Source organism: Lithobates pipiens, unplaced genomic scaffold (genome assembly GCF_037356315.1).
Source record: "Lithobates pipiens isolate NorthernLeopardFrog02 unplaced genomic scaffold, aLitPip1_a1.2 Scaffold_18, whole genome shotgun sequence".
NCBI lineage: Eukaryota > Metazoa > Chordata > Amphibia > Anura > Ranidae > Lithobates > Lithobates pipiens.
Window position 1 is genome coordinate 572,525,013 of NW_027507758.1, and position 25,019 is coordinate 572,550,031.

The following is a 25,019-nucleotide window of genomic DNA, read 5'->3' on the forward strand; positions in this document are numbered from 1 at the left end:
ACTAATGGAGGGGGGGTGGTTTGTTCTGGGGGGTCTGTACTAATAGAGGGGGTGGTTTGTTATGGAGGGTGGTTGTTTGTTCTGGGGGGGTCTGTACTAATGGAGGAGGGTCTATACTGAGGGAGGGGGAGGTCTATACAGAGGGAGGGGGATGTCTACTGAGGGAGGGGAGGTCTATACTGAGGGAGGGGTGTCTGTACCGAGGGGGGTGGTCTATACTGATGGAAGGGGTTTATACTTTGTAGAGGGTCTGCACTGACAGAGGAGGGTCTATACTTAGTGGAGGGGGGTCTATACTTAGTGGAGGGGGGGTCTGTACTATGGGACACCTATAGTTGGTGGAGGGGGGTGCCACCATGTTTTATCGCACCGGGTGACACCAACCCTAGTGATGCCACTGCTTGGATTCATCATGGAAAATGAACTGCCTGAACGTGGGAACAAAAAATTTAACAAGAATCACTACATCATGTTATCCTTCATAATGCCCTTTTAACTCACCATTTGCCATGTACTCTGTCACAATGTATATGGGTTCCTTGGTTACCACAGCGAAAAGTTGTACCAGTTTATCATGTCGAAGGGTTTTCATCAAGTTAGCCTCCTCCAGAAAAGCCATGGGTGACATGCTGCCCTCTTTTAATGTCTTGATGGCCACTTTCATATCGTTATTATAATATCCTAACAGGTTAGAATAGAAAGATAAGGAATCAAGGCAAACCTTCAGAACGAGTAGAATTATGATGGGTCAATGTTTTGTATGGCAACACTGTAAGGGATTTCCTTAAAGTGGAGTTTCACCCAAAAGTAGAACTTCCACTTATATGTCTCCTCCCCCCCCTCCGGTGCCACATTTGGGAGGAGGGGGGGGGGGGTCGGGGGGATCGCAGATACCTGTCTTTGATAGGCATCCTGTTCCCACTTCCGGGAGCCACAGCTGCGTCTGTTGCTGTCACTGCTTGGTTCCCTCCTCCACCCTCCTCGTTTCCCTGCTGCCAGGCCAGAGAGAGAAGCAGAGCCTCGCGCATGCGCAGTAGCTTTCCCAGCATGGAGCCGTAAGGCTACACTGCCGGGTTCCCTTAACCACAATGGCGGCGGCAGCACCTGAAAGCTGACGGAAACATCAGCTGTGGTGCCGACATCGCTTGACTCCAGGACAGGTAAGTGTCCTATTATTAAAAGCCAGCAGCTGCAGTACGTATAGCTGCTGGCTTTTAATTTATGCAGTGGTGGGTGGACCTCCACTTGACTTTTGAGGGGATAAAATCATTAAATAAGTGCAGCACTAAGTGAACATCATTAACATCCAATGTGCATATAGATATAAATATAAAGTGCAATAATCTGTTAATAAATATGCAATAATCAAAATTCATATGTGAAAAAAATTCCCATAAATGCCACAAATTAGCAGTAAAGTACAATGTGCTCCATGTTCCACACAGTGTCCTTATAAGTTCCAAACAATAGTGCAAACAACAAATTATGTGGTTTGTTAGAAAATCTTAGTGAACAAACAGCGTCATGAAGGCCAAGGAACACACAGACAGGTCAGAAATAAAGTTGTGGAGAAGTTTAAAGCAGGGTTAGGTTAAAAAAAAAAAACTATCCTAAGCTTTGAACATCTCATGGAGCACTGTTCAATCCATCATCCGAAAATGGAAAGAGTATGGCACAACTGCAAACCTAGCAAGAGATAGACGTTCACCTAAACTGACAGGCCGGGCAAGGAGATCATTCATCAGAGAAGCAGCCAAGAGGCCCATGGTAACTCTGAAGAAGCTGCAGAGATCCACAGCTCAGGTGGGAGCAGGGCCGAACTGGGAATAAAATCCAGCCCTGGAAAAAATGTCATACCAGCCCCACAGCGTTATTATACCAGCCCAACAGCATAACGTCATGACATCTGTAGTGACTGACACCCAACGTGATCAAACCTTACCCCAAACCCAACCCACCTCCAAACCTGGCCCCTATTAACAAATGACCAGAATATGTTTGGAGTAAATGGCCATCCGGCCTTAATTTATTAACCAAATATATTTCAATATAAACTCTCTATAAATAACTTTATAAATGTAAAACCTTCCATTTGAACTGGAGCATGGGTCATTAGTATACCCAAGAACCTACTGGTCACTGCGCACTACATCCGTCATTTTTAACCTCTTGACCTCCAGACGGAAGGCTATACCCAAACCAGCACAGTGACCTACCCCTTTTACCCTTCCAGGTTAACCCCTTGTAACCAGGAAGTACAATCCAACCACCCCCATCCCCATGGATGGGTACAACATATTTTCTACCTACACCACTTAACCTCTTTTACTGACCCCAAAGAACTGCCCACCCCAGTAACCAAGCCCTGAAACAACCCCCAACATCTAGGGAGGGTGGGTGGGAATCTCGTCCTGCTCTGCTCTCCGACTGCCCTGACTTCCGCTCGGCTTCCTGGCGAAACCCCAGGCTACGCCCCAGCTCCGCCTTCTGGTCCTCCCTTAAAGTGGCCCCCTTTCTTTATCTTAAAACGGCGACAGTGCAGTTCCAGCACCTGTCATGCCGTCCCTCTGCACACAGCCTGCGGCTGCAGCTCCGTGGACTTCCTATATTTTCTTGTTCATAAAAGGAAAACCATACATTTTAAAGCACATTTGAAGAGTGTATTATATATAGATACGACAGATATGAAATCGCATAAGGCTTTATATATATATATATATATATATATATATATATGGGGAGGGTAACCACCTTCCGCAGAAAGAATACACTAAGCTAAGGGGGGTGGGTTACTGATATAAGGGGGAAACCCTTTATTTTTTTTTTCCATAAAAGCTTTATTGAAGAAAATAGTCAATAAAATACAATACAATAACATTGCATAGAAGAGCAAAATAACATGAAAAGTGAACAATGATAACACTACAGCATATTTTGACCTTATATTAGAATACTGAGTCAAACAGTAGCTGGAAATTGCCAAGAATAGAATAATCTATATCCGAATAGGGAAGACAATAAAGTCGAAGTCACGTAAATTATTAAAGGAAGTAAAAAAAAAAAAAAAAAAAAAATTCAGTAGGCAAGAGAATGAGCAGAGAATCCTGAACCATCCTTCAAGGCTTCAGAAGATTCAAGTCTGTATAAAAGCTAAGCTGTCTACCCTTATCTGAAATGCAGAAAAAGAACAAAAAAGGGGAAACATGAGAAAAAATTGGGAATACCCAGTTCATCCACCTCAAGGTCGGCGGAGAACCGGTTAACAGGTTAAGACACTCATCCGAACTACGAAAGTGAAGCCAGCAAGCCCACGTCCCCCAAAATTTAGTAGGGGTATCATTCGATTGATGGATAAGTTCTTCCATCTCAGCAATTTTAGACACTCTTGCTATCCAGTCAGCGACAGAAGGGGGCGAACAAGATTTCCAGACTACAGGAATGCACATTTTCGCTGCATTGAGCAGATGCTGTGCCAATGAGCGGTGATAGAGCTTCTTGGGAAGACCAGAGTGGTGCAAAAGCATTTGGGCAGGGGAGAAATCAATGGGGATAGTGGTAATGTGTCTGACTAGACGGTGAACCTCTCTCCAAAAAGGCTGTAAGCGCGGACAGGACCACCAAATGTGTAAGAACGTACCCACATTATCTGAGCATCGCTAGCACATTGAAGGAATTTTGGGATCACGACGATGGAGCCTTTCTGGAGTTAGATACCACCTAGAGAATATCTTAAAATTGGTTTCTTGTACAGATACATTAATTGATCCCTTATGTAAGTTGGCATATATAATTGACCAGTCGTCTACTGACAGGGAGATGGATAAATCATTTTCCCATTTAACTGTTGCTATATTTGCTTTGGGGTTAATATTTGCAAAGAGTAAGGCGTAAATAGTAGAGATCACATGCCTTTGTGGTTCCGACTGATTACAAAGAACTTCAAATGAGGTAAGATTACGGGCGAAGTCGGATTTCGCCCCCTGATATAACAAAAAATGTTTTATCTGGAAGTAGGCCCATTGAGGGAATGGGCGTCCCGAGGGCTGGTGGGGAAGGTCTAGAAGGGTTTTAAGTTTATTGCCAGAGAAGAAAAGCATTGTTCTAATATCTGAAGAAGGCCACATACCGGAAAGAAAGGCATCCGATTGGCCTATTGGGAACGCAGGGTTGTGTTTTAGCGGTGTCATCGGGCTGCGGTGCGAGGAAATACCGTGATTACTACAGGCTAAGTTAAAGGCATATAGTGTACTCGCAATCAAGGGGTTCTGTTTGCATTTTGTCGGGACATGTCCAGGGTCTATCCAGGGTAACAATTTGAGCGGTGTAGTGGAAAAGGGAAACCCTTTATATCAGTTTCATTATCATACTCCCCCCTTACATCAGTTAACCCCCTTCAGACTGGCCTGGCGGTGCTGTCACTGACCTCCTCTCAGGTGCACGGTGCAGGGCTCAGTCAGTTGGCTCCAGCTTGGTGGCTCTGGTTTTACCCTATAGTCTCCTCACCACAATCCACACAAGTCTGACTTCTCCCATGACCCCCATCCTGGCGGCGCTCCCACTCTTGACTCCTCTCCAGACTCCCTCAGAGACTGCAGACATGATACAGGAGATGGTCAGAGACTGCAGACATAATACCGGAGATGGTCAGAGACTGCAGACATGATACAAGAGCTCAATGCAGCCTCATGGTGCCCATCAAATGCTGCCTCATGGTGCCCATCAAATGCAGCCTCATGGTGCCCATCAAATGCAGCCTCACTGTGCCCATCAATTCAGCCTCACTGTGCTCATCAAATGCAGCTTTACTCTGCCCATGAATACAGTCTCACTGTGCCCATGAATGCGGCCTCACTGTGCCCATCATTGTAGCCTCACTGTGCCTATCAATGCAGCCTCACTGTGCCTATCAATGCAGCCTCACTGTTCACATCAATGCAGCCTCACTGTGCCCATCATTTTAGCCTCTCCTGTGCCCCATGTCCCAATCTGCAGTCCCTGTCTGTGGGAAGGTGTGTTGTTGATGCTCGGTATGGTACCTTGCATGCCAGCAGGATATCCATGATAGCCAGCAGCAGGCAGGGTCTGTTCTCGTTTTGGATGGGGATGGTGCTCCTTCCAGAGGATCTGTTTGCTGTAAGATGAAGTGGTCCCTGGCCACCTGCACCTTCAGCCATCCTCATTTTCTGGCCTGGGGAAGTGGAGAGCACTGAGTGGGAGCTGGAGAGAAGGGGGAGCAGAGAGTACTGGCGGGGCTGGAGAGCACATGTGGGGCGACTTGAGAGCAATGGTAGGGGCCAAAAAGAACGGGGTGGAGAGCACGGGAAGCTGAGAGCACTGGGGGGCTTAGAGTGTGGGGTGGCAAAGAGCACTGGGGGAGCTTGAAAGTACTGGGGGGCAGAAAAACAGGGTTGAAGAACACTGGGGGGTAAAAAGAGCAGGGGGGAGTGGAGAGCAATGGGGGGAGCTTGAGAGCACCAGTGGGGGCCAGAAAGAACAGGGGTGGAAAGCACGGGGGACTGGAGAGCACTATGGGGGGTGGAGAGCACATGGGTGGGGGAAAAATGCAGGGGGGAGTGGAGAGTACAGGGGTGGGGAGTGGAGAGTGCTGGGGGGAGCCAAAAAGAACAGGGGTGGAGAGCACGGGGGGGGGGGCAGAGAGCACTGGGGGGGGCTGGAGAGCAATGGGTGGAGCTTGAGAGCGCAGAGGAGCAGAAACAATAGGGGTGGGGAGCACGGGGGCTGGAGAGCATAGTGGGGCTGAAGAGTGATGGGGAGAAAGAACAGGGGTGGAGAGCACTGGGGAGAGTGGAGAGCACTGGGATGGTGGCTAAAGAAGGATGGGGAGAGCTGGAGAGCGTGGGGGGGGGGGGGCAGAAAGAACAGTGGTTGAGAAAACTGTGGGGGGGGGGGGGGCTGGAGAGTGTGGTGCGGGAGGAGAGCACTGGGTGGGGGGAACCAGGGAGCACAAGGAAAACTCTGGGGGGGGCAGTAAAAGAAGTTCGATTGGATAGGAGGAGAAGCAGGGCATATAGAGGAGGTGAGCTTTCTATATTTCTCCATGCAGCCGCTGACTGCTTGATTCTCCTCCTCTCCCTCCTGCAAGCATTCAGCGGCTGCATGGAGGAATATAGAAAGCTCAATTCCTCTATATGCCGCCCCCCTATCCAGGCAAACAGGGCGGCATCTCCTCCTGTGGATCAGGGAGCTGGGTCTGTGTTCGGCGGCCGCACTGTAACACGGTCCCGCCCTCCTAGACCGGCTTGTGTGATAGACGGAACGCTGATTCTCACTACTATCACACAAGCCGGTCTAGGGGGGCGGAACCGTATTACAGCATGGCCGCCAAACACAGACCCAGCCAGCTCTGTGATACACAGGAGCAGGAGAGAGGGGAGAAGTGCAGCCGTGAAGCGGCCCCAGGGCAGGCGGTCTACTGGAAAATTTCCCGGTATCCGGTAGGCCAGTCCGGCCCTGGGTGGGAGAATCTGTCCACAGAACAACTATTAGTCGTGCACTCCACAAATCTGGCCTTTATGGAAGAGTGGCAAGAAGAAAGCCATTGTTGAAAGAAAGCCAAAAGAAGTCACGTTTGCAGTTTGCGAGAAGCCATGTGGGGGACACAGCAAACATGTGGAAGAGGGTGCTCTGGTCAAATGAGACCAAAATTTTACTTTTTTTGGCCTAAAAGCAAAACGCTATGTGTGGCAGAAAACTAACACCGCACATCACCCTGAACACACCATCCCCACTGTGAAACATGGTAGTGGCAGCATCATGTTGTGAGGTTGCTTCAGCAGGGACAGGGAAGCTGGTCAAAGTTGATGGGAAGATGGATGGAGCCAAATACAGGACACTCTTAGAAGAAAACCTGTAAGCCCTTGTACACACGGTTGGAGATTCCGTCTGAATGTTTCCTATCGGACCGTTTTGTCGGATATTCCGACTGTGTGTGGTCTGCATCGGACTGTTTCCCTCGGAATATCCGACGGACCAAGTTTTCCAACTTGCCGGTAAAATTTTCCGACAACATGCTCCGATTGGACATACTCCGATCATGTGTAGCCTACTCCGACGGACAAAGTGCCACGCATGCTCAGATCAAATTCCTAGACCAAAGCTATTGGCTACTAGCCTGAACGTAGTCCCGTCGTAACTAAATAACATCATCACGTTATGTACAATCGGATTTTCCGACAACTTAGTCCGACCCTGTGTATGCAACATCACTTCCGGACCTCTTCCGGAATTAATCCGACGGAATTACTCCAACGGATTTGGTTGTCGGAATCTCCGACCATGTGTACAAGGGCTTAGAGTCTGCAAAAGATTTGATTCTGGGGCAGAGGTTCACCTTCCAGCAGGACAACTACCCTAAACATACAGCCAGAGCTACAATGGAATGGTTTAGATCAAAATATATTCATGTGTTAGAATGGTCCAGTCAAAGTTCAGACCTAAATCAAATTGAGAATCTGTGGCAAGACTGGAAAATTAGTGTTCAGACACTCTCCATCTAATCTGACAGAGCTTGAGCTATTTTGCAAAGAAGAATGGGCAACAATGTCACTCTCTAGATGTGCAAAGCTGGTAGAGACATCCCCAAAAAAGACCTGTAGCTGTAATTCCAGGGAAAGGGGGTTCTACAAAATATTGACTCAGGGGGGCTGAATACAAATGCACCCCACACTTTTCACATATTTATTTGCAAAACATTATGAAAACTATTTATCATTTTCCTTCCACTTCACAATTGTGCCACTTTGTGTTGGTCTATCACATAAAATCCCAATAAAATACATTTAAGTTTTTGGCTGTAACATAACAAAATGTGGAACATTTCAAGGGGTATGAATACTTTTTCAAGGCACTGTATCTAGAAATCATTAAGTAGGACTCATTTGTGGTGTGGAGGTAAGGGAAGAGAATCAGCACTCAACTCTGTATCTCTCAGAATGTCTCTGTAGTCACTGCTGAGACAGATGTCCCTGGTAAGACCCCTTTCACACCAGGGCGTTTTGCAGGCGCTATAGTGTTAGAAATAGTGCCTGCAATCTGCCCTAAAACAGCTGCACCATTGTCTGTAGTGTGAAAGCCCTGAGGGCTTTCACACCCAGTGGTGCGCTGACAGGACTTCAGTGAAAAGTCCTGCCAGCAGCTTCTTTGGAGCAGTGAAGGAGCGGTGTGTTTACCGCTCCTCCACCGCTGCTCCCCATTGAAACCAATGGGGCAGCGATGTAATACCGCTGGCAAAACGCCGCTATTGCGGCATATTGCCGGGGGTTTTAAACCTTTCTCGGCTGTTAGCGGGGGGTAAAAGCTCCCCTCTAGTGGCCGAAATGCGCCGCAAATCCGACGGGAAAAACGCAGCTAAAAATAGTGGCGTTTTACCACCGACGCTATGGGCGGCGTGGTGTGAAAGGGGTCTAAGTGAAATGTTTTTATACATCCATATGTGGGGCCCAGTGAAGCAATTTGGCCTCCGGTCACGAGGGGGGAACTGAACCCACATAAGTAACAGCACAATGCAAACAACATGTATTTTTTCTATGCTAACTAGTTAGCACCCAGTCACAGGTGTGGTGAGACTAAGATGGGCAGCTATTCCAGCTTAGTCCCATTGCAAGACTAAGCAAAATGCCTTTTCTCCTATGTGGCCAGTCCACACCACCACACTGAGGTGTGCGCTGAAAAAGAAATACAGCAGGCCATATTTTTTACCAGCAAAGTCAGAAGCAATCCACCGCCTAACAAAGTGCAGCTGCCACTAGAACCTAATGAAATGTCACTGTGTGACATTTCAATAAAGTTTGTTTTAAAAAAAAAAAAAAGAGTGAACAGTGTGCCTCGCAAGAATCAGCACTGCAGTTATTCCACTGCATGGAACCGCATACCACCCACTGCGTTGTAACGGAGAAGCTAGTATGAATAGACCTATAGGGTACGGTTTTGTTTTTTGCCTTTGGTTTTATACGTTTAGAGTTAGGAATAGAGTTACAATTAAATATTACAGTTAAGGATAAAGATTGATTATTGCAGTTAAGGATTTGGGTAAATTACTTTTAATTTTTATGTAAAAATATTTCCATATACAGAAAACATTGGTGCAAAAAAATCATTCCAAAACAATTATGCTGGTTTGAGAATGCGAAAACCAACCTTCTGCATCAAGATGGTTGGAATGGTCAGGGGTGGGTAGTGGGGTCCCCCAGGGTTCTGTGCTGGGATCAATCCTGCTTAATTTGTTCATAAACGACCTGGAGGATGGGGTAAACAGTTCAATCTTTGTATTTGCGGACAATACTAAGCTAAGCAGGGAAATAACTTCTCTGCAGGATGTGGAAACCTTTCAAAAATATCTGAACAAATTAATGGGGTGGTCAGCTACATGGCAAATGAGGTTCAATGTAGAAAAATTTAAAATAATGCATTTGGGTGACAAAAATATGAATGCAATCTATACACTGCGGGGAGAACCTCTGGGGTAATCTAGGATGGAAAAGGACATGGGGGTCCTAGTAGATGATAGGCTCAGCAATGCAAAGCTGCTGCTAACAAAGCAAACAGAATATTGGCATGCATTAAAAAGGGGATTAATTCCAGAGATAAAATGATAATTCTCCCGCTCTACAAGACTCTGGTCCGGCCGCACCTGGAGTATGCTGTCCAGTTCTGGGAACCAGTCCTCAGGAAGGATGTACTGGAAATGGAGCGAGTACAAAGAAGGGCGATAAAGCTAATAAAGGGTCTGGAGAAGAGACGCTTGAGAGGGATATGTTATGATAGGGAGAGATATGATTTCAATTTAAAATACAGTTTAAATACCATACTGGTGACCCCACAATAGGGATAAAACTTTTTCGCAGAAGGGAGTTTAACAAGACTCGTGGCCACTCATTAAAATTAGAAGAAAAGAGGTTTAACCTTAAACTACGTAGAGGGTTCTTTACTGTAAGAGCGGCAAGGATGTGGAATTCCCTTGCACAGGCGGTGGAAACTATTAGATAAGCACCTGAACGACCACAACATATGGGATATACCATGTAATACTTGGAAAGGCAATTATTTTAGTAAATACCTTTTCTCATCAGTAGTATACAGCAGTCTTGTAACTTCAATCAGTGTCCAGTTTGAGGGAGGAGTTTTCATTCTCCTCTGACTGTCCTATGAGCAGTGTTAATTTTGGCAGCAAATTTCATTATAGTCTTAGCCCTTGTACACACGGTTGGAGATTCCGACAACCAAATCCGTCGGATTTTGGCCGTCGGATTTTCTCCGACGGATTTTCTCTGACGGATTGTGTCCAAAACTATTGTATACACACGGTCGGACAAAGTTGTCGGAAAATCCGACGTGATGACGTTATTTCGTTACGACGGGACTACGTTCATGCTAGTAGCCAATTGGTGTAGGAATTTGATCTGAGCATGCGTGGCACTTTGTTTCTGTACACATGATCGGAATATGTCCGATCGGAGCATTTTGTCAGAAAATTTTACCAACAAGTTGGAAAACTTGGTCCATCGGATACTCTGACGGAAACAGTCCGATGTAGACCACACACAGTCGGAATATCCGACAAAACGGTCCGATCGGGCAAATTCCGTCGGAATCTCCGACCGTGTGTACAAGGGCTTAGTCTTAAGCCTCATACACACGATAGGACTTTGTGCAAACTTTCCCTTGGATTTTTGTACAAAGGGCGTCGGCCCTGAACTTGTATTGCATACACACAGCAGGACTTTTTCAGCCAACTTTCACCAAACCACGTGTTTTTTCTGCTCTTTACCGCCACCTTTGGTCAACTTCTGTATTGTTGTCTGATCTTTTGCATTGGTTCTGAGCATGCCTGTTTGCACTTTGTACAAAAGTCCTATGGTTTTCTGTACACACGATCAGACTTTGCTCTATCGGACTTTTGTTGCCAGAAAGTTTGTCCGTTCGCACAGCCAACAAAAGTCCGATGAAAACCCAAAAAGTTTGTCCGATGGAGCGTACACACAGTCGGATGTTGCTCCGAAACAGCTAATTTGCATGTTTGTTGTCAAAAAGTCTGATCGTGTGTATGGGCCTTTAGTCTTAGGACTAAAATGGCATTTTAGTTTTAGTCCCATTTTAGTCTTCTGCAATTGTTTTAGTTTTAGTCGTATTTAGTCGACTAAATCTCCAGTACATTTTAGTCTACTTAAATGTCCCACCTTTTAGTCGACTAAAATCTCCAGTATATTTTCGTCGACTAAAACTCATTTTAGTCGTCTAAAATTGAATGGGTGTAATTCAATTGTAACGCATTAGTTAACATTTGTCTACAATTTGCTAACTCATTATATACTGCTGGAGTGAAAAATCTGATATGTTATATATTATTACATAGAGGTATGAACATGCACTACAGACCAGTGTTCATTTTTAAGTCAAATTTCAATTTAGTTTTAGTCTTTTGACTAAAATGGCATTTTAGTTTTAGTCCCATTTTAGGCTTTTGACTAAAATGCCAATTTAGTTTTAGTCGTATTTTAGTCATTTCAGTTGTTTTAGTTTTAGTCGTATTTATTCGACTAAAATAATATTCTTTTAGTCGACTAAAATGTTTTAGTCAACGAAATTAACACTGCCTATGAGGCTGCAGGAACCCTATCCCTCGGTCTGGACAGTGCTGGTTGGCCCTGTGCTGATCACATGCAACCCTGCCAAAGAAAAAAACCTCACTAGCGATGCACACCAAACTGAGCACGTGCAAAGTGCCTCCAAGGCTCTGTACTATTAGGAGACGGATTGGGGACAGTAAAAGAAGGGGAAGATCAGAGAAGACAGGATCAAACACCCTTTTTACACAATGTGGAGGATTAACCCCTTAGGTTCCACAGTGAGTATAACAAGTATGCTTTACTGCATATACAGACTGATTTTACTGTTGTGGGCTTAGAAACACTTTAAATCTAACAATACAACCAAATCCAGTACAGAGATGACTGTACAGTCTAGGGTGAACAAACAAGTATCCATATTGTGGTATTAAGTGTAAATTGTAAATGTATTCGTTTTGACAGCGCACTTAACACTTAATACCACATTTCTCACATCCCATCAATCCAGGGATTTTTCCAGTGCTGCAATCTTTCACTACATTGACCAGGCACATCCCTTTAATTGTACAAAGTATCCACATTGGATCGTTCCATCACTGACTGGTTGTGCTGATATAACTTACAACTCACCCATCCATACTTCTCCAAATTGCCCAGCTCCAAGCCTCTTTACAAGCCGCAAAGAATCCCTTGGGATCTCCCAGACATCCACTTCCCAAGTGCTTTGCGCCAATGCTGGACAGAACTTTTCCAATTTCCGGCATAAACCATCAGCTCTTTCTAGAAAATGACAGCAAAAAAAATAATAATGTAGATAAAATAATGTATTTGATGTTACAGCGAAGTTCCGCCCAAAAATAGAACTTACGCTTTAAGGGAAGGTGACCCCCTGACATGCCACATTTGGGGGGGGGCAGAAACCCTCCCACTTCCTCCCGGGGCACCGGAAAGTAAGTTCTCCTCTCCACCCTTCCTCTCGGCAATCATCTGGGACACATCAAAGGTCCCAGATGATTGCTGGTCGGTCACAGCGCGCAGAGCAGCTTGCGCATGCGCGGTGCGGCTCATTCATGCGCAGTGCATGCCTGGCTGTGGCTTCACAGCCCACAGTGACAATGCCGGCATCGCAGAGAGGAGGGGCAGATGAGTGGGGCTTCGTTCACCTGCATCGCTGGACCCTGGGACAGGTAAGTGTCCGATTTATTAAAAGTCAGCAGTTGCAGTATTTGTAGCTGCTGATTTTTAATTTTTTGTCGGAACTCCGCTTTAAGTAAATGAATGCTTAGTAAATGGAGCAACCGCACTCGCAGAGTGTATTTGCACTAGCAAGGTGCGCAGTCTATTCGTCTTTAGTAAATCAAACCCCAAATATAAAGCCACATATACCTGACTTCAAAATGATCCACTCATGTGATCGATTGGCTTTACAGTTGACAGGATCAATTACAAATAATTCATCAATCCTATTTTCACATTTTAAACCAGGGCAGCTATTTTATTTAGCTTGTCGCCAGTCTTTTATTGCCCCGCCATAATGGTTACAGTAAGAGGGTAATGCATCCTTATGGAGAGTGCGGCCTTTCATACAAGAAAAGGAATATTATCTGCTCACCAGTATAATGTTTCACTAGGTCTTGTAGTGAGGAAAATGTGAGAGTCGGGGAAATATAATATCCGCCATTATCCAGCGTTCTGATCTTATAGTGTTTCACTAAATCTCCCCGGGTTGCGTCTTTGTCTCGCACAGAAAGTGAATAAGTGCCTGAAAATGATAACAATAAGAATAATACATAATAAAAATAATAATAACAATAACATTATTTTATGCATGTGTCTTGGTGATGTAGATCAAATATTACCCACAATGCACATTAAAGCAACGTTTTGCTACAGTAATTGCTCCAGAACTGCTATTAATATTTAAAGTGTCTGCAATACATGCTCTTTTTTTTTTATCCTCTTTTACCCTGTGTGCTGTGGTTTCCCCCTTTAACTCCTTGCCACCATCTCCTACCAGCCCTCCAAGTGGATCTTAATGCCGGGTGGCAGAGTTCTGATTATAGGCCTGCGCACAGGGTGTACCAGGTGCCTGGGCACACCCTAATCACCCCGTGTGGCAAAGATTCCCCCTGTTTAGACCCCGGATTTTTTACTAAAGCCCCGTAACAGGGCTTCTTAAAAAAATTTTAAAATAAAGAAACTTAATAATAATAAAATTGTAAAAAATAGAATAAAAATAAAAACTACTGACACCAGCCACTGCCTTACTGACACCAGTCTCTGCCCTAATGACACTGTCCATTGATCTACTGACACCATCAGTATATATACACATGCGCACACACATGCATATGTGTTTGAGATTTACCAAAGCCCCCTAACGGGGCTTCTTTAAAAAAAATGTAAAAATAAAGAAAAATAATAATAATAAAATTATAAATAAAAATAAAAACTACTGAAACCAGTCTCTGCCCTAATGACACCGTCCATTGATCTACTGACACCATCAGTATATATACACATGCGCACAAACACACACGCATGTGTTTAAGATTTACCAAAGCCCCCTAACGGGGCTTCTTAAAAAAAAGTAAAAATAAAGAAAAATAATAATAATAAAATTGTAAAAAAAAAAAAACTACTGACACCAGCCACTGCCTTACTGACACCAGTCTCTGCCCTAATGACACCGTCCATTGATCTACTGACACCATCAGTATATATACACATGCGCACAAACACACACGCATGTGTTTGAGATTTACCAAAGCCCCCTAACGGGGCTTCTTAAAAAAAAGTAAAAATAAAGAAAAATAATAATAATAAAATTGTAAAAAAACTACTGACACCAGCCACTGCCTTACTGACACCAGTCTCTGCCCTAATGACACCGTCCATTGATCTACTGACACCATCAGTATATATACACATGCGCATAGACGCATATGTGTTTGAGATTTACCAAAGCCCCCTAACGGGGCTTCTTAAAAAAAAGTAAAAATAAAGAAAAATAATAATAATAAAATTGTAAAAAAAAAAAAACTACTGACACCAGCCACTGCCTTACTGACACCAGTCTCTGCCCTAATGACACCGTCCATTGATCTACGGACACCATCAGTATATATACACATGCGCATAGACGCATATGTGTTTGAGATTTAGGGGGCACACCCTAATGCAATAGGCTGTGCACACCCATGGTTCTGATCATGTGATCACTGTGTGATTGGCTGTCACAATAGTCACATGATCAGGAACAGTCATGGTACTGTCGCTGACAGCTCACTCTATTAAAAAAATACCATTGCTTCAGCCAGAAATGCAGTTAGATCCTAATTCCTGTTGTAAGCTGACAACACATGCCATTTTTATAGACTAAATGGTGTCAGCCCTGCCCAGCTGTCTTTTGCTAAATTACTCAAACCTTAGTCTATTGCAGACTTAAATAGAAAGGTAGTTGTGCGCTGCAAATCAATAAACTAACACTAAAAAGAAACTACTGTAAAAGTGAATGAATGCTGCTGCTGCTGATTTCACCTAAGTGTTCTCATAAGAAAAAGAAGATAATAAAGTGAATGTTACAGCGCTGCATATATAGTAAGCTCAAATAATAAATATAAAAATCAACATGGGAAAAATAATAATCAATAAAAAAGTCCATATATGCATACAGGTGAATAGTGCTCAATGAAAAACGTCCAAATATGTGTGAAAAATTCTTCTGCTAAAAAGCAAGTAAAACCAAATACAAGAAAAAAATAATAATTTGTGGACTTAGTCTATTATTCATAACACTAAGGCCAATTGATCTGGAGCTCCATGATAAGAACTAGAAGGGCTAATTAGAAAAGTTGAACTAGTGCTAATATAACACAGGAAGTGTGCAGAGGACATGGGGCAACTCTGAATTTCTGGCAGGATCAACACTTAACAGGTGTAAAAAAACAGTTTTAATGGTTTATATCACTGAACAAAAGGTAGAAAATAAGAGAAGATCATTGCTAAGGTATACATACATTTTAAAGTAAACCAGTGCTCACCACATGATGAAAACACAAGATTTCTGACTGTCAAAGTAGTTGTGAACCCATTCATGAAATCTAACCTGGACACATATATCTGTGGTGTTTACTTATCTTTCTAAAAAGCTCTAAGTCCTGTGTCTTTGCACTGCTCTGTTCCTCTGTTAACAGCAGAGTCAATTCTGACAAGTTCTTCGACACAAAAAAAAGCAGATGTTGGGAGGTAGCTTAGAGATCGATAAGCAGAGAGCTTGTCTATTCACAGTACAGCTCTGCAAGTTCTTTGTTGCTCTGCCTATGTGGAGGGGAGGGGGGTGTCTTTCCTCAAATCAGCTCTCATACATTGTATGCCCAGACTCCACACCCACTGCTAAAGTGGTAAAAATATTTCTAACACAATGTACACTTTCTAAAGAGTATAGAAAGCTGAAGACAGCAGATATACATGTAGAACTTATGTAGGGAGATTTGTTTCATCCCTGTGTATCATCTGAGGCTGTTCACTTCACTGGGTGTATGTGGGGGTTTACATCCACTTTAAGCTGACCCCCTATATAGCCAGCAGTTGAGATGCAATTTTGCAAATGTCTTGCTAAGCTATTGCTAGACTTGCCAGGCTTCACAAATTTGTTTCACAATTGCAGCAATTCCACATAGCATTACTCCAGATAAACTTTGTCTGCAAACATTCTGCAAGTCTGCTGCAAGTTCTGGTTCAGTTATGGTGTGCAATAGTCCTCCCACCACAGGAGTCACTGTGGCTGAATTTTCATGCTGTAGACTTGCAGAGCTCTTGCTGTAGACTCACCACTGCAACTTTGCTCTTACGAGAGACTTGCTACAGATTGGAAAAGTGACAACTAGAACTTGTGCTTCAAGTGCACACATTGCCAGTGAAAATGTGCAGCAAGTTTACCAGACTTACAATTCAACACTGTCACGAATTTGTGGCAAGTTATCATTGCTATCTGGGATAATAGTTTCTGTACTTTCTGAGTCACTGACATGGAACAGGGATGTAGGTATGTGCTTCAAGGCCAGTTATTTTTCGGAGCAGGCTTCTTAGTAGAAACAATTGGGGACCATGCCTGCATAATGAGCATCGCCATAGCTGCTCAGGAAGTTCATGCCATTGCAATATTTTGCAGTATTGCACAATGTGCGTTAGTGTGCTGCAGTGCCATTTAGCATCCCAACGAACTTACACAATGCAACTCTAAGGTGAAAGCCTGAGGGCTTTCACACTAGAGTGAATGTGACAGCAGTTTAAGGGCAGATTGCGCTATAGTCCCTTCAATACACTCCAGCTTAAAAGGGGTCTTACGTACACACCAACATGGAAGCACCCATATGGCTGGGCATATAAATGATGGATAAGGGATAACATTTTGTACAGTGGACATAGTATATTTAACGATATCTAATGAGGAGAGCAAAAAATTTACCATAGCTTAACCATAGCTTTCTTTCCATGTTCTTTCTTTACCATCCCATTTCCATCTTATTGCTTCTTTTTTGAATCAGGTAATATGTATTTTTGCATAAATATACAAAGCAGAGAAAAGACTCTACAATAGAGTGAACTGTAGAGTCTTTTCTCTGCTTTGTACATTTTTGCAAAAAGCTTTAATACATATTACCTGATTCAAAAAAGAAGCAATAAGATGGAAATGGGATGGTAAAGAAAGATAATGGAAAGAAAGCTATGGTAATTGTTTTTATTATGGTCAGTAAGCTACCATATTTTTATTATTAAATGGGCCTTGATGACTACCCCCCCCCCCTTACTACTCCCCCCCCTCCCGTGTTCTTTTTAACCCCCCTCCCTACCGCGTACCGCGCGGCAGGAGATTCCGTTTTCTTTTCCCAGCCAGCCGGACTGAAAGGAAGTGAGCACTCAGTGTGTGCACTTCCTGTCAGTCTGGCCGGGAACAGGAAACTGAATCTCCTGTACCGCATGGACTGCAGGAGGAAGGAAGAGGAGCTCGGCCACGCTACAGGCTGCAACTTATAGGAAGCGGTGCCCGGCAGCCCCAGGCCAGCTTGAGGCCCCAAGCAATTGCTTGTTTTACCTGTCCTGTCGCGATGGGCTTCGGCAGTGGGGCTCTCATTCTGGCATGACATTATATGACGGTGTCCCAGAACAACAGCTCTTGCGGGGAGCGCAGCGCAGTGATCGCGGCGATTGGTGATCATGGCCACGTTGCTAGGACACGGCGTGACCCCAATGCAGCACTTTAACCATGTGATCTGCTGTGTCCAATCACAGCTGGTCACATGTAAACACAGAGATGCCGGTAATCGGTCCTCATCGCCTCACACTGATAGAGTGTGTGGTGAGGAGAGCCGATCAGTTGCATCTCCCAGGAGACATCAAGACATGTAATCAGAGCACTGATCATTAGTGCCCTGATTACAATAACACACCACCAGTGCCAGCAATCAGTGCCCACAAGTGCCACCAATCAGTGCCCATCATTGTTGCCCATCAGTGCCCATCATTGCCATCTATCCATGCTACCTATCAGTGCCCACCAGTGCCACCCATCAGTGCTGCCTATCAGTGCTCATCAGTGCCGCATATTAGTGCCTCCTCATTAGTGCCACCTAATCAGTGCCCATAAGTGCCACCTCATTAGTGCCCATCAGTGCAGCCTATCAGTGCCGTCTCATCAGTGCCCATCAGTGAAGGAGAAAAATTACTTATTTAGAAAATTTACCACTGAAATAAACTTAGAAAAACTTTTTTTATTTCAAAATTTTCAGTCTCATGTTGTTTTTTTGTAAAAAAAAAAAAAAAAAAACAGCAGTGATTAAATACCACCAAAAGAAAGATTTATTTGTGTGAAGATATTTTGTGTAAAAATATCACAAGGTTACAGTGTAGCATGGCCACGCAATTGTCAACCAAAGTGTGACAACGCTTAAAGCTGATAATTGGCCTGGGCAGGAAGGGGGTGAAAGTGACCCGTAGGCAAATAGTTAAACAAAAACAAACTGACTCATTTAGGGCCATTCTTTGCAAAGTTAATAGGAGAATGCTGGGATCTGTAGTTCAGTCGGAGAGTCATTACTTGCTTATTGAGAAAGTATTTGACTGCCAACACTTTAGAGGAGAACTACAGATTTTTGTTTTATAGGAATTCCATCTTTAATTGCAGTAAATAAATTAAAACAACGGCGTGATTCAGCAATTACCACAACCCTCTACCCCTGACGGAATCATGAAGATATTTGTTGGTGCACTGTGAGGATAAACTGGTGCATATCACTCTGTGGCGTCACGTCTACGACTTTTCTTCATGGGATTTCTTTCATCTCTTAGAGCTTCGCATGACACAAGTGTTATTCACATAAACCTCACTTCACCTCTTTATGAGCCTCAAACACTTTTAACTCTCTTCCAAGAACACAGCCGCTATAATCTGCGCCCATGATCTTCATTTAGTGTACAGGGAAATATGCCGCACTTTCAAAGTTTCCCCATGAGCGGTTGTGGATGGAGAGCAGAGGACACATATGGAACCATATATAATGCAGAGCTCCTAAAATATTGGCCAGACGTTGGAGGAGATGTGCGGGACATACCTTCCTCTAAATGAAAGCTAACAAAGATGCGAAGAGATGTGGTTTCCTGTCAATTCAGCCCTAAGAAACAACGTGTGACTTTCACATCCTACAGTTTTGTGGTAATTATGCCAAATTTATATGTTTGCCTCTAAGATGTCGCTGCCAAGTGAGGTTCTTTATATTTATTACAATAAGGAGGGCGTTCTTAGCTGGGGGTATCTATATCCCTTGGGGGCATAGGAGTCAAATCATGGGACTAGATCGCTGAATAATCCTTATAATAATAATAAAAATAATAATAATTATAATAATAATATGATCCTCATAGACCCACTTTTTTTTACTTATTTGATACACCCTATTAGTTATTTTTATATATTTCTTAAACCATATTCCATTAATCTGTATTCCAAATAGACTGTGCACTTCGCAAAGTGCAGTTTCTCCAGAGCTTAGTAAATGAGGTAAACCTTCACTTTGCAAAGAATACCCAATCACGTGCAAGGAAAATTTTAAAAAGAATATTTTTGCTCACGCATGATTGGATGATAGAAGTCAGCAGAGCTTCTGCTCATTTACTAAGCTCTGGAGCAACTGCTCTTGCAGAAGTCTATTTGCCTTTAGTAAATCAACCCTTATGCCTTTTTGCGCGAACCAATCAATACATGCTTATTGGGATATTTTTTTACCACAAATATGTAGCAGAATATATATTGGCCTAAAAGTATGTAGATTTTGAAAAAAAAAATTTTTTGGATAAGTTTTTTAAATATTGTTTTTTTTTTTTTCAAAATTGTTGGTCTTTTTTTGTTTATAGCACAAAAAAATAAAACTGCATAGATGATCAAATTCCACCAAAAGAAAGCTCTATTTGTGGGAAAAAAAAGGACCCACATTTTATTTGGCTACAGCGTCGTACGACTAAGCAATTGTCAATTAAAGTACCACGGTGCCATATCGCAAAAAAATGCCCTTGTCAGAAAGGGGGGTAAATCTTCCAGAGGGCATGTGGTTAAGAACACTTTGTAATTACAATATATATACTTTGCATTTCTATGATGATGGCTTCTTATATGTCTGCTAATATGCTGTGATTCTTACCATAGCCAGTTCCTGACCGGCCCACGCCGATGTACGTCGGCAGAATGGCACGGGCAGGCATATTGGCGTACAGGTACCCTTTTTAAATGCCGCCCTGCGATCGCATGCGCGCCGCTGCCGGCACGCTCGCATACCGGTAGGGACCCCCGTGAGTCCGGTCGCGGGACCCGCGGACTCGATCGCCATGGGGATACCCGCGATCATCTCACGGGGCGGCTGAACAGGGAGATGCCGTTGTAAACAGCATCTCCCCGTTCTGCCTAGCAACAAGTGACACTGATCTCTGCTCCATGTGATTGGAGCAGAGATCAGTGTTCACTAACACAAAGCCCAGCCCCCCACAGTTAGTAACACACCCCTAGGAACACTTAACCCCTACACTGCCACCCCCTGGTTAACCCCTTCACTGCCAGTGTCATTTACACAGGAATCAATGCATTTGTATAGCATTGATTGCTGTACAAATGACAATGGTCCCAAAAATGTGTCAAAAATGTCCGATGTGTCCGCCACAATGTCGCAGTCACAATAAAAAAATCGCTGATCGCCGCCATTACTAGTAAAAAAAAAAAAAAAAAATGATAAAAATGCCATAAAACTATCCCCTATTTTGTAAACGCTATAACTTTTGCGCAAACCAATCAATAATCGCTTATATATAAAATATGTAGAAGAATACGTATCGGCCTAAACTGAGGGAAAAAAATGTATTTTTTATATATTTTTGGGGGATATTTATTATAGAAAAAAGTAAAAAATGATGCGTTTTTTCAAAATTGTCGCTCTATTTTTGTTTATAGCGCAAAAAAACAAACCGCAGAGGTGATCAAATACCACCAAAAGAAAGCTCTATTTGTGGGGAAAAAAGGACGTCAATTTTGTTTGGGAGCCACGTCGCACGACCGCGCAATTGTCAGTTAAAGCGACGCAGTGCCGAATCGCAAAAAGTGGTCTGGTCTTAAGCCAGCAAAATGGTCCGGTCTGAAAGTGGATAAATCACACCATAATATTCACAGATTGTAACTGAAGAAGAAGCTAGTTGACTTTGAAACGTATTGGACACAATATGCAATCTCTGCATAAAGTCTATGGGGGTTATTTACTAAAGGAATATCCACTTTGCACTGCAAGTGCACTTGAAAGTAAAGTCGCTGTAGATCCGAGGGGGACATGCAAAGAAAATAAAAAAACAGCATTTTAGCTTGCACATGATTGGATGATAAAATCAGCAGAGCTTCCACTCATTTCAGATCTACCCCTTAGAGTTGCAGCGACTGCACTTCCAAGTGCACTTGCAGTGCAAAGTGGATTTGCCTTTCGTAAATAACCCCCAATATGTATTATATATTAGTAAAAGAAAAAAATTGCGCTACAAGTGTATATAAGCTGCCAACATCAGCAATAAGACTAATTGCATAAAAACATAAAACAAAGGAGATGCAGTGCTAAGAAATACTTGTACCCTTGATTTGCATCAAAGGAGTAAAATGTAAAATATAAAGTGCAGTGAATCAAATAAATATGTATATACTCAATGAGTAGCCTTAAAAATGTTGCAAATAATAATGAAAAAACATGAAGAGTTCATAGTGCTAAAACACATGAAAAGGGTATACAAACCCACAGCAGGTAAAAGGTGTAACATATATTAACAAATAGAAAACCGCATAAAAGCAAAGAATGTAGGTACCGACATTCAAACTAGAGAGTCAGTATAGTGACAGAGTTCATCCTAATATATATATATATATATATATATATATATATATCACGTTCAATCTCTTTGACATGATCACAAAATAACGTTATTCACAAGGTGTAGCTGAATGGCTGGACCATACAGAGTGGTATTATCACATGAAACCCAGGATTGTGTTGCCAACACCAGGGGGAAGGGATGAGTACTCATACCCTAAACTGTGGACACACATGCCAGCAGCAGTGGGTCAAACAAACATGGATGACAGTCAGGAACCAAATCACGAACACAAACTCCTGTGGCTGGAACTGATGTATGTATACAACTGCTTCGATCAGGCAACGGATGGCCCAAGAAGCCGGACTTTCGCTGCGACGTTCCTGATATATACATATATATATATATATATTAGTGCTCCGGTCCCTGATGTTCTTCTAGCTGATGTATTATTTTAAAAGGAAGGCACAGCGGGATACATGTTTTTTTTACCCCTGGAATCTTCTTAGGAGGATCTGGCCTTCAATCCAGAGCTGTCCTCCTTGTCCTGCTTCTTGGACCATCTGTTGCCTGACCACATAAAAGCAATGCTTTTATGTGGTTTTCCATTTTTTAATATATGTTAAACATGTTATATATATATATATATATATATATATATATATATATATATATATATATATAATTTTTTTTATACCTTTTTAGAAGTACTGAGTGTACTTCCTTCCTAGCTCGGCGCGGCCATGTCCTTTTCTATGACGAGCCCTGCTTCACCCCCCCTGCCTTCTGGGAGCTGGCTATTCACAAAGCACCACGCCACTCAGTATGCGCCTGAAGGCTTCACTGCTGGTTTCCCTTAGTTGGAATGGCGCTGCCTGCACCCAAGCTGGTGGACAAATCAGCCTCGGGGGTGCCAACACTGCGGGCTCCCTGGACAGGTAAGTGTCCTTATTAAGTCAGCAGCTACAGTACTTGTAGCTGCTGACTTTTAAAAAAAAAAAAACGTTTTTTGCGGTTGGAACCCCAATTTAACCACCTCAGTACAGTGCAGTTACACCCCCTTCCTGACCAGACCAATTTTCAGCTTTCAGCGCTCTCACAGTTTGAATGACAATTACTCAGTCATCCTACACTGTATCCATATGAAACTTGCGTCCTTTTTTCCACACAAATAGAGCTTTCTTTTAGTGGTATTTAATCACTAGTGGGTTTTTTATTTTTTGTGCTATAAATAAAATAAAACGTAAATTTTGTGAAAAAAATGCCTTTTTCTTCGTTTCTGTCATAAATTATTGCTAATTAGTAATTTTTCTTCATAAATTTTGGCCAAAATTTATACTGCTACATATCTTTGGTAAAAATAACCCACATTAGTATATATTATTTGGTCTTTGTGAAAGTTATAGAGTCTACAAACTATGGTGCCAATCACTGAAAATTGATCACTTCTGATCAGGCCTTCAGTACATCAGGTGTACCTCATTTCTTGAGACACTAACAAGTCAGGAAAGTACAAATACCCCCCAAATGACCCCTTTTTACAAAGTAGACATCCCAAGGTATTACGTAAGTAGCATGGTGAGTTTTTTTAAGTTGTCATTTTTTCCCACAATTCTTTCCAAAATGAAGATTTTTTTTTTTTTTTTTACTAAATTGTCATATTATCAGGTTATTTCTCACACACAGCATATGCATACAACAAATGACACCCCAAAATACATTCTGCTACTCTTCCCGAGTACGGCGATACCACATGTGTGAGACTGTAACACAGCCTGGCCACATACAGAGCACTAACATTGATGTAGTACCTTCAGACGTTCTACGAGCAAAAATTACGCATCTCATTTCTCAACCACCTATTACACTTTTGAAGGCCCTGGAGTACCAGGACAATGGAATTTCCCATAAAATTACCCCATTTTGGAAAGCAAACACCCCAACATATAATCTGTGAGGCATAATGAGTCTTTTGAACGGTTCATTTTTTTCCAGAAGTTTTTGGAATATGTGGAAAAAAATTTAAACGCATTTTTTTTTTACACAAAATTGTCAATTTATAAGATATTTCTAACACATAGCATGTATATAGCAAAAATTACACCCCAAAATACATTCTGCTACTCCTCCCGAGTATGGCGATACCACATGTGTAGGACTTTTACACAGCCTGGCCACATAGAGAGGCCGAACATTGAAGTAGTATGTTCAGGCGTTCTAGGAGCATAAATGACACATCTCATTTCATTCCTACCCATCACACTTTTGAAGGTCCTGGACCACCAGGACAGTGAAATTACCCACAAAATGACCCCATTTTGGAAAGCAAACACCCCAACGTATATTCTATGAGACATGGGCTGGAGATAGGTACTTGGGTACTCTGATGGCCTGGTGACAGGTACTCGGGTACTCTGATGGCCTGGTGACAGGTACTCGGGTACTCTGATGGTCTGGCGACAGGTACTCGGGTACTCTGATGGTCTGGTGACAGGTACTCGGGTACTCTGATGGCCTGGTGGCAGGTACTCGGGTACTCTGATGGCCTGGTGACAGGTACTCGGGTACTCTGATGGCCTGGTGACAGGTACTCGGGTACTCTGATGGCCTGGTGACAGGTACTCGGGTACTCTGATGGCCTGGTGACAGGTACTCGGGTACTCTGATGGCCTGGTGACAGGTACTCGGGTACTCTGATGGCCTGGTGACAGGTACTCGGGTACTCTGATGGCCTGGTGACAGGTACTCTGATGGTTTGGTGACTGGTATTTGGGTACTCTGAAGGGCGGTGACAGGTACTCATATGGACTGTGACAGGTACTCTGGTACTCAGATGGACTGTGACAGGTACTCTGGTACACAGATGGACTGGAACAGGTACTCTGGTACACAGATGGACTGGAACAGGTACTCGGGTACTCAGATGGGCTGTGACAGGTACTCGGGTACCCTGATGGACTGTGACAGGTACTCGGTACTCTAATGGACTGTGACAGGTACTCGGGTACTCTAATGGACTGTGACAGGTACTCGGGTACTCTA

The 25,019-nt window shown here is 43.2% G+C and overlaps 1 protein-coding gene across 1 annotated transcript in view; it reads right to left on the bottom strand.

Annotated features, from left to right (window-relative positions):
- BLK (BLK proto-oncogene, Src family tyrosine kinase) overlaps positions 1 to 25,019 on the bottom strand; it is a 115,571-nt gene that overhangs the window by 49,368 nt on the left and 41,184 nt on the right. The window contains exons 7-9 of the mRNA XM_077489036.1: positions 13,198 to 13,347; positions 12,216 to 12,365; positions 502 to 681 (exon numbers count right to left, since the gene is read on the bottom strand). Coding sequence (XP_077345162.1) covers positions 502 to 681; positions 12,216 to 12,365; positions 13,198 to 13,347 — 480 coding nt within the window. The remainder of the gene's footprint in view (positions 1 to 501; positions 682 to 12,215; positions 12,366 to 13,197; positions 13,348 to 25,019) is intronic.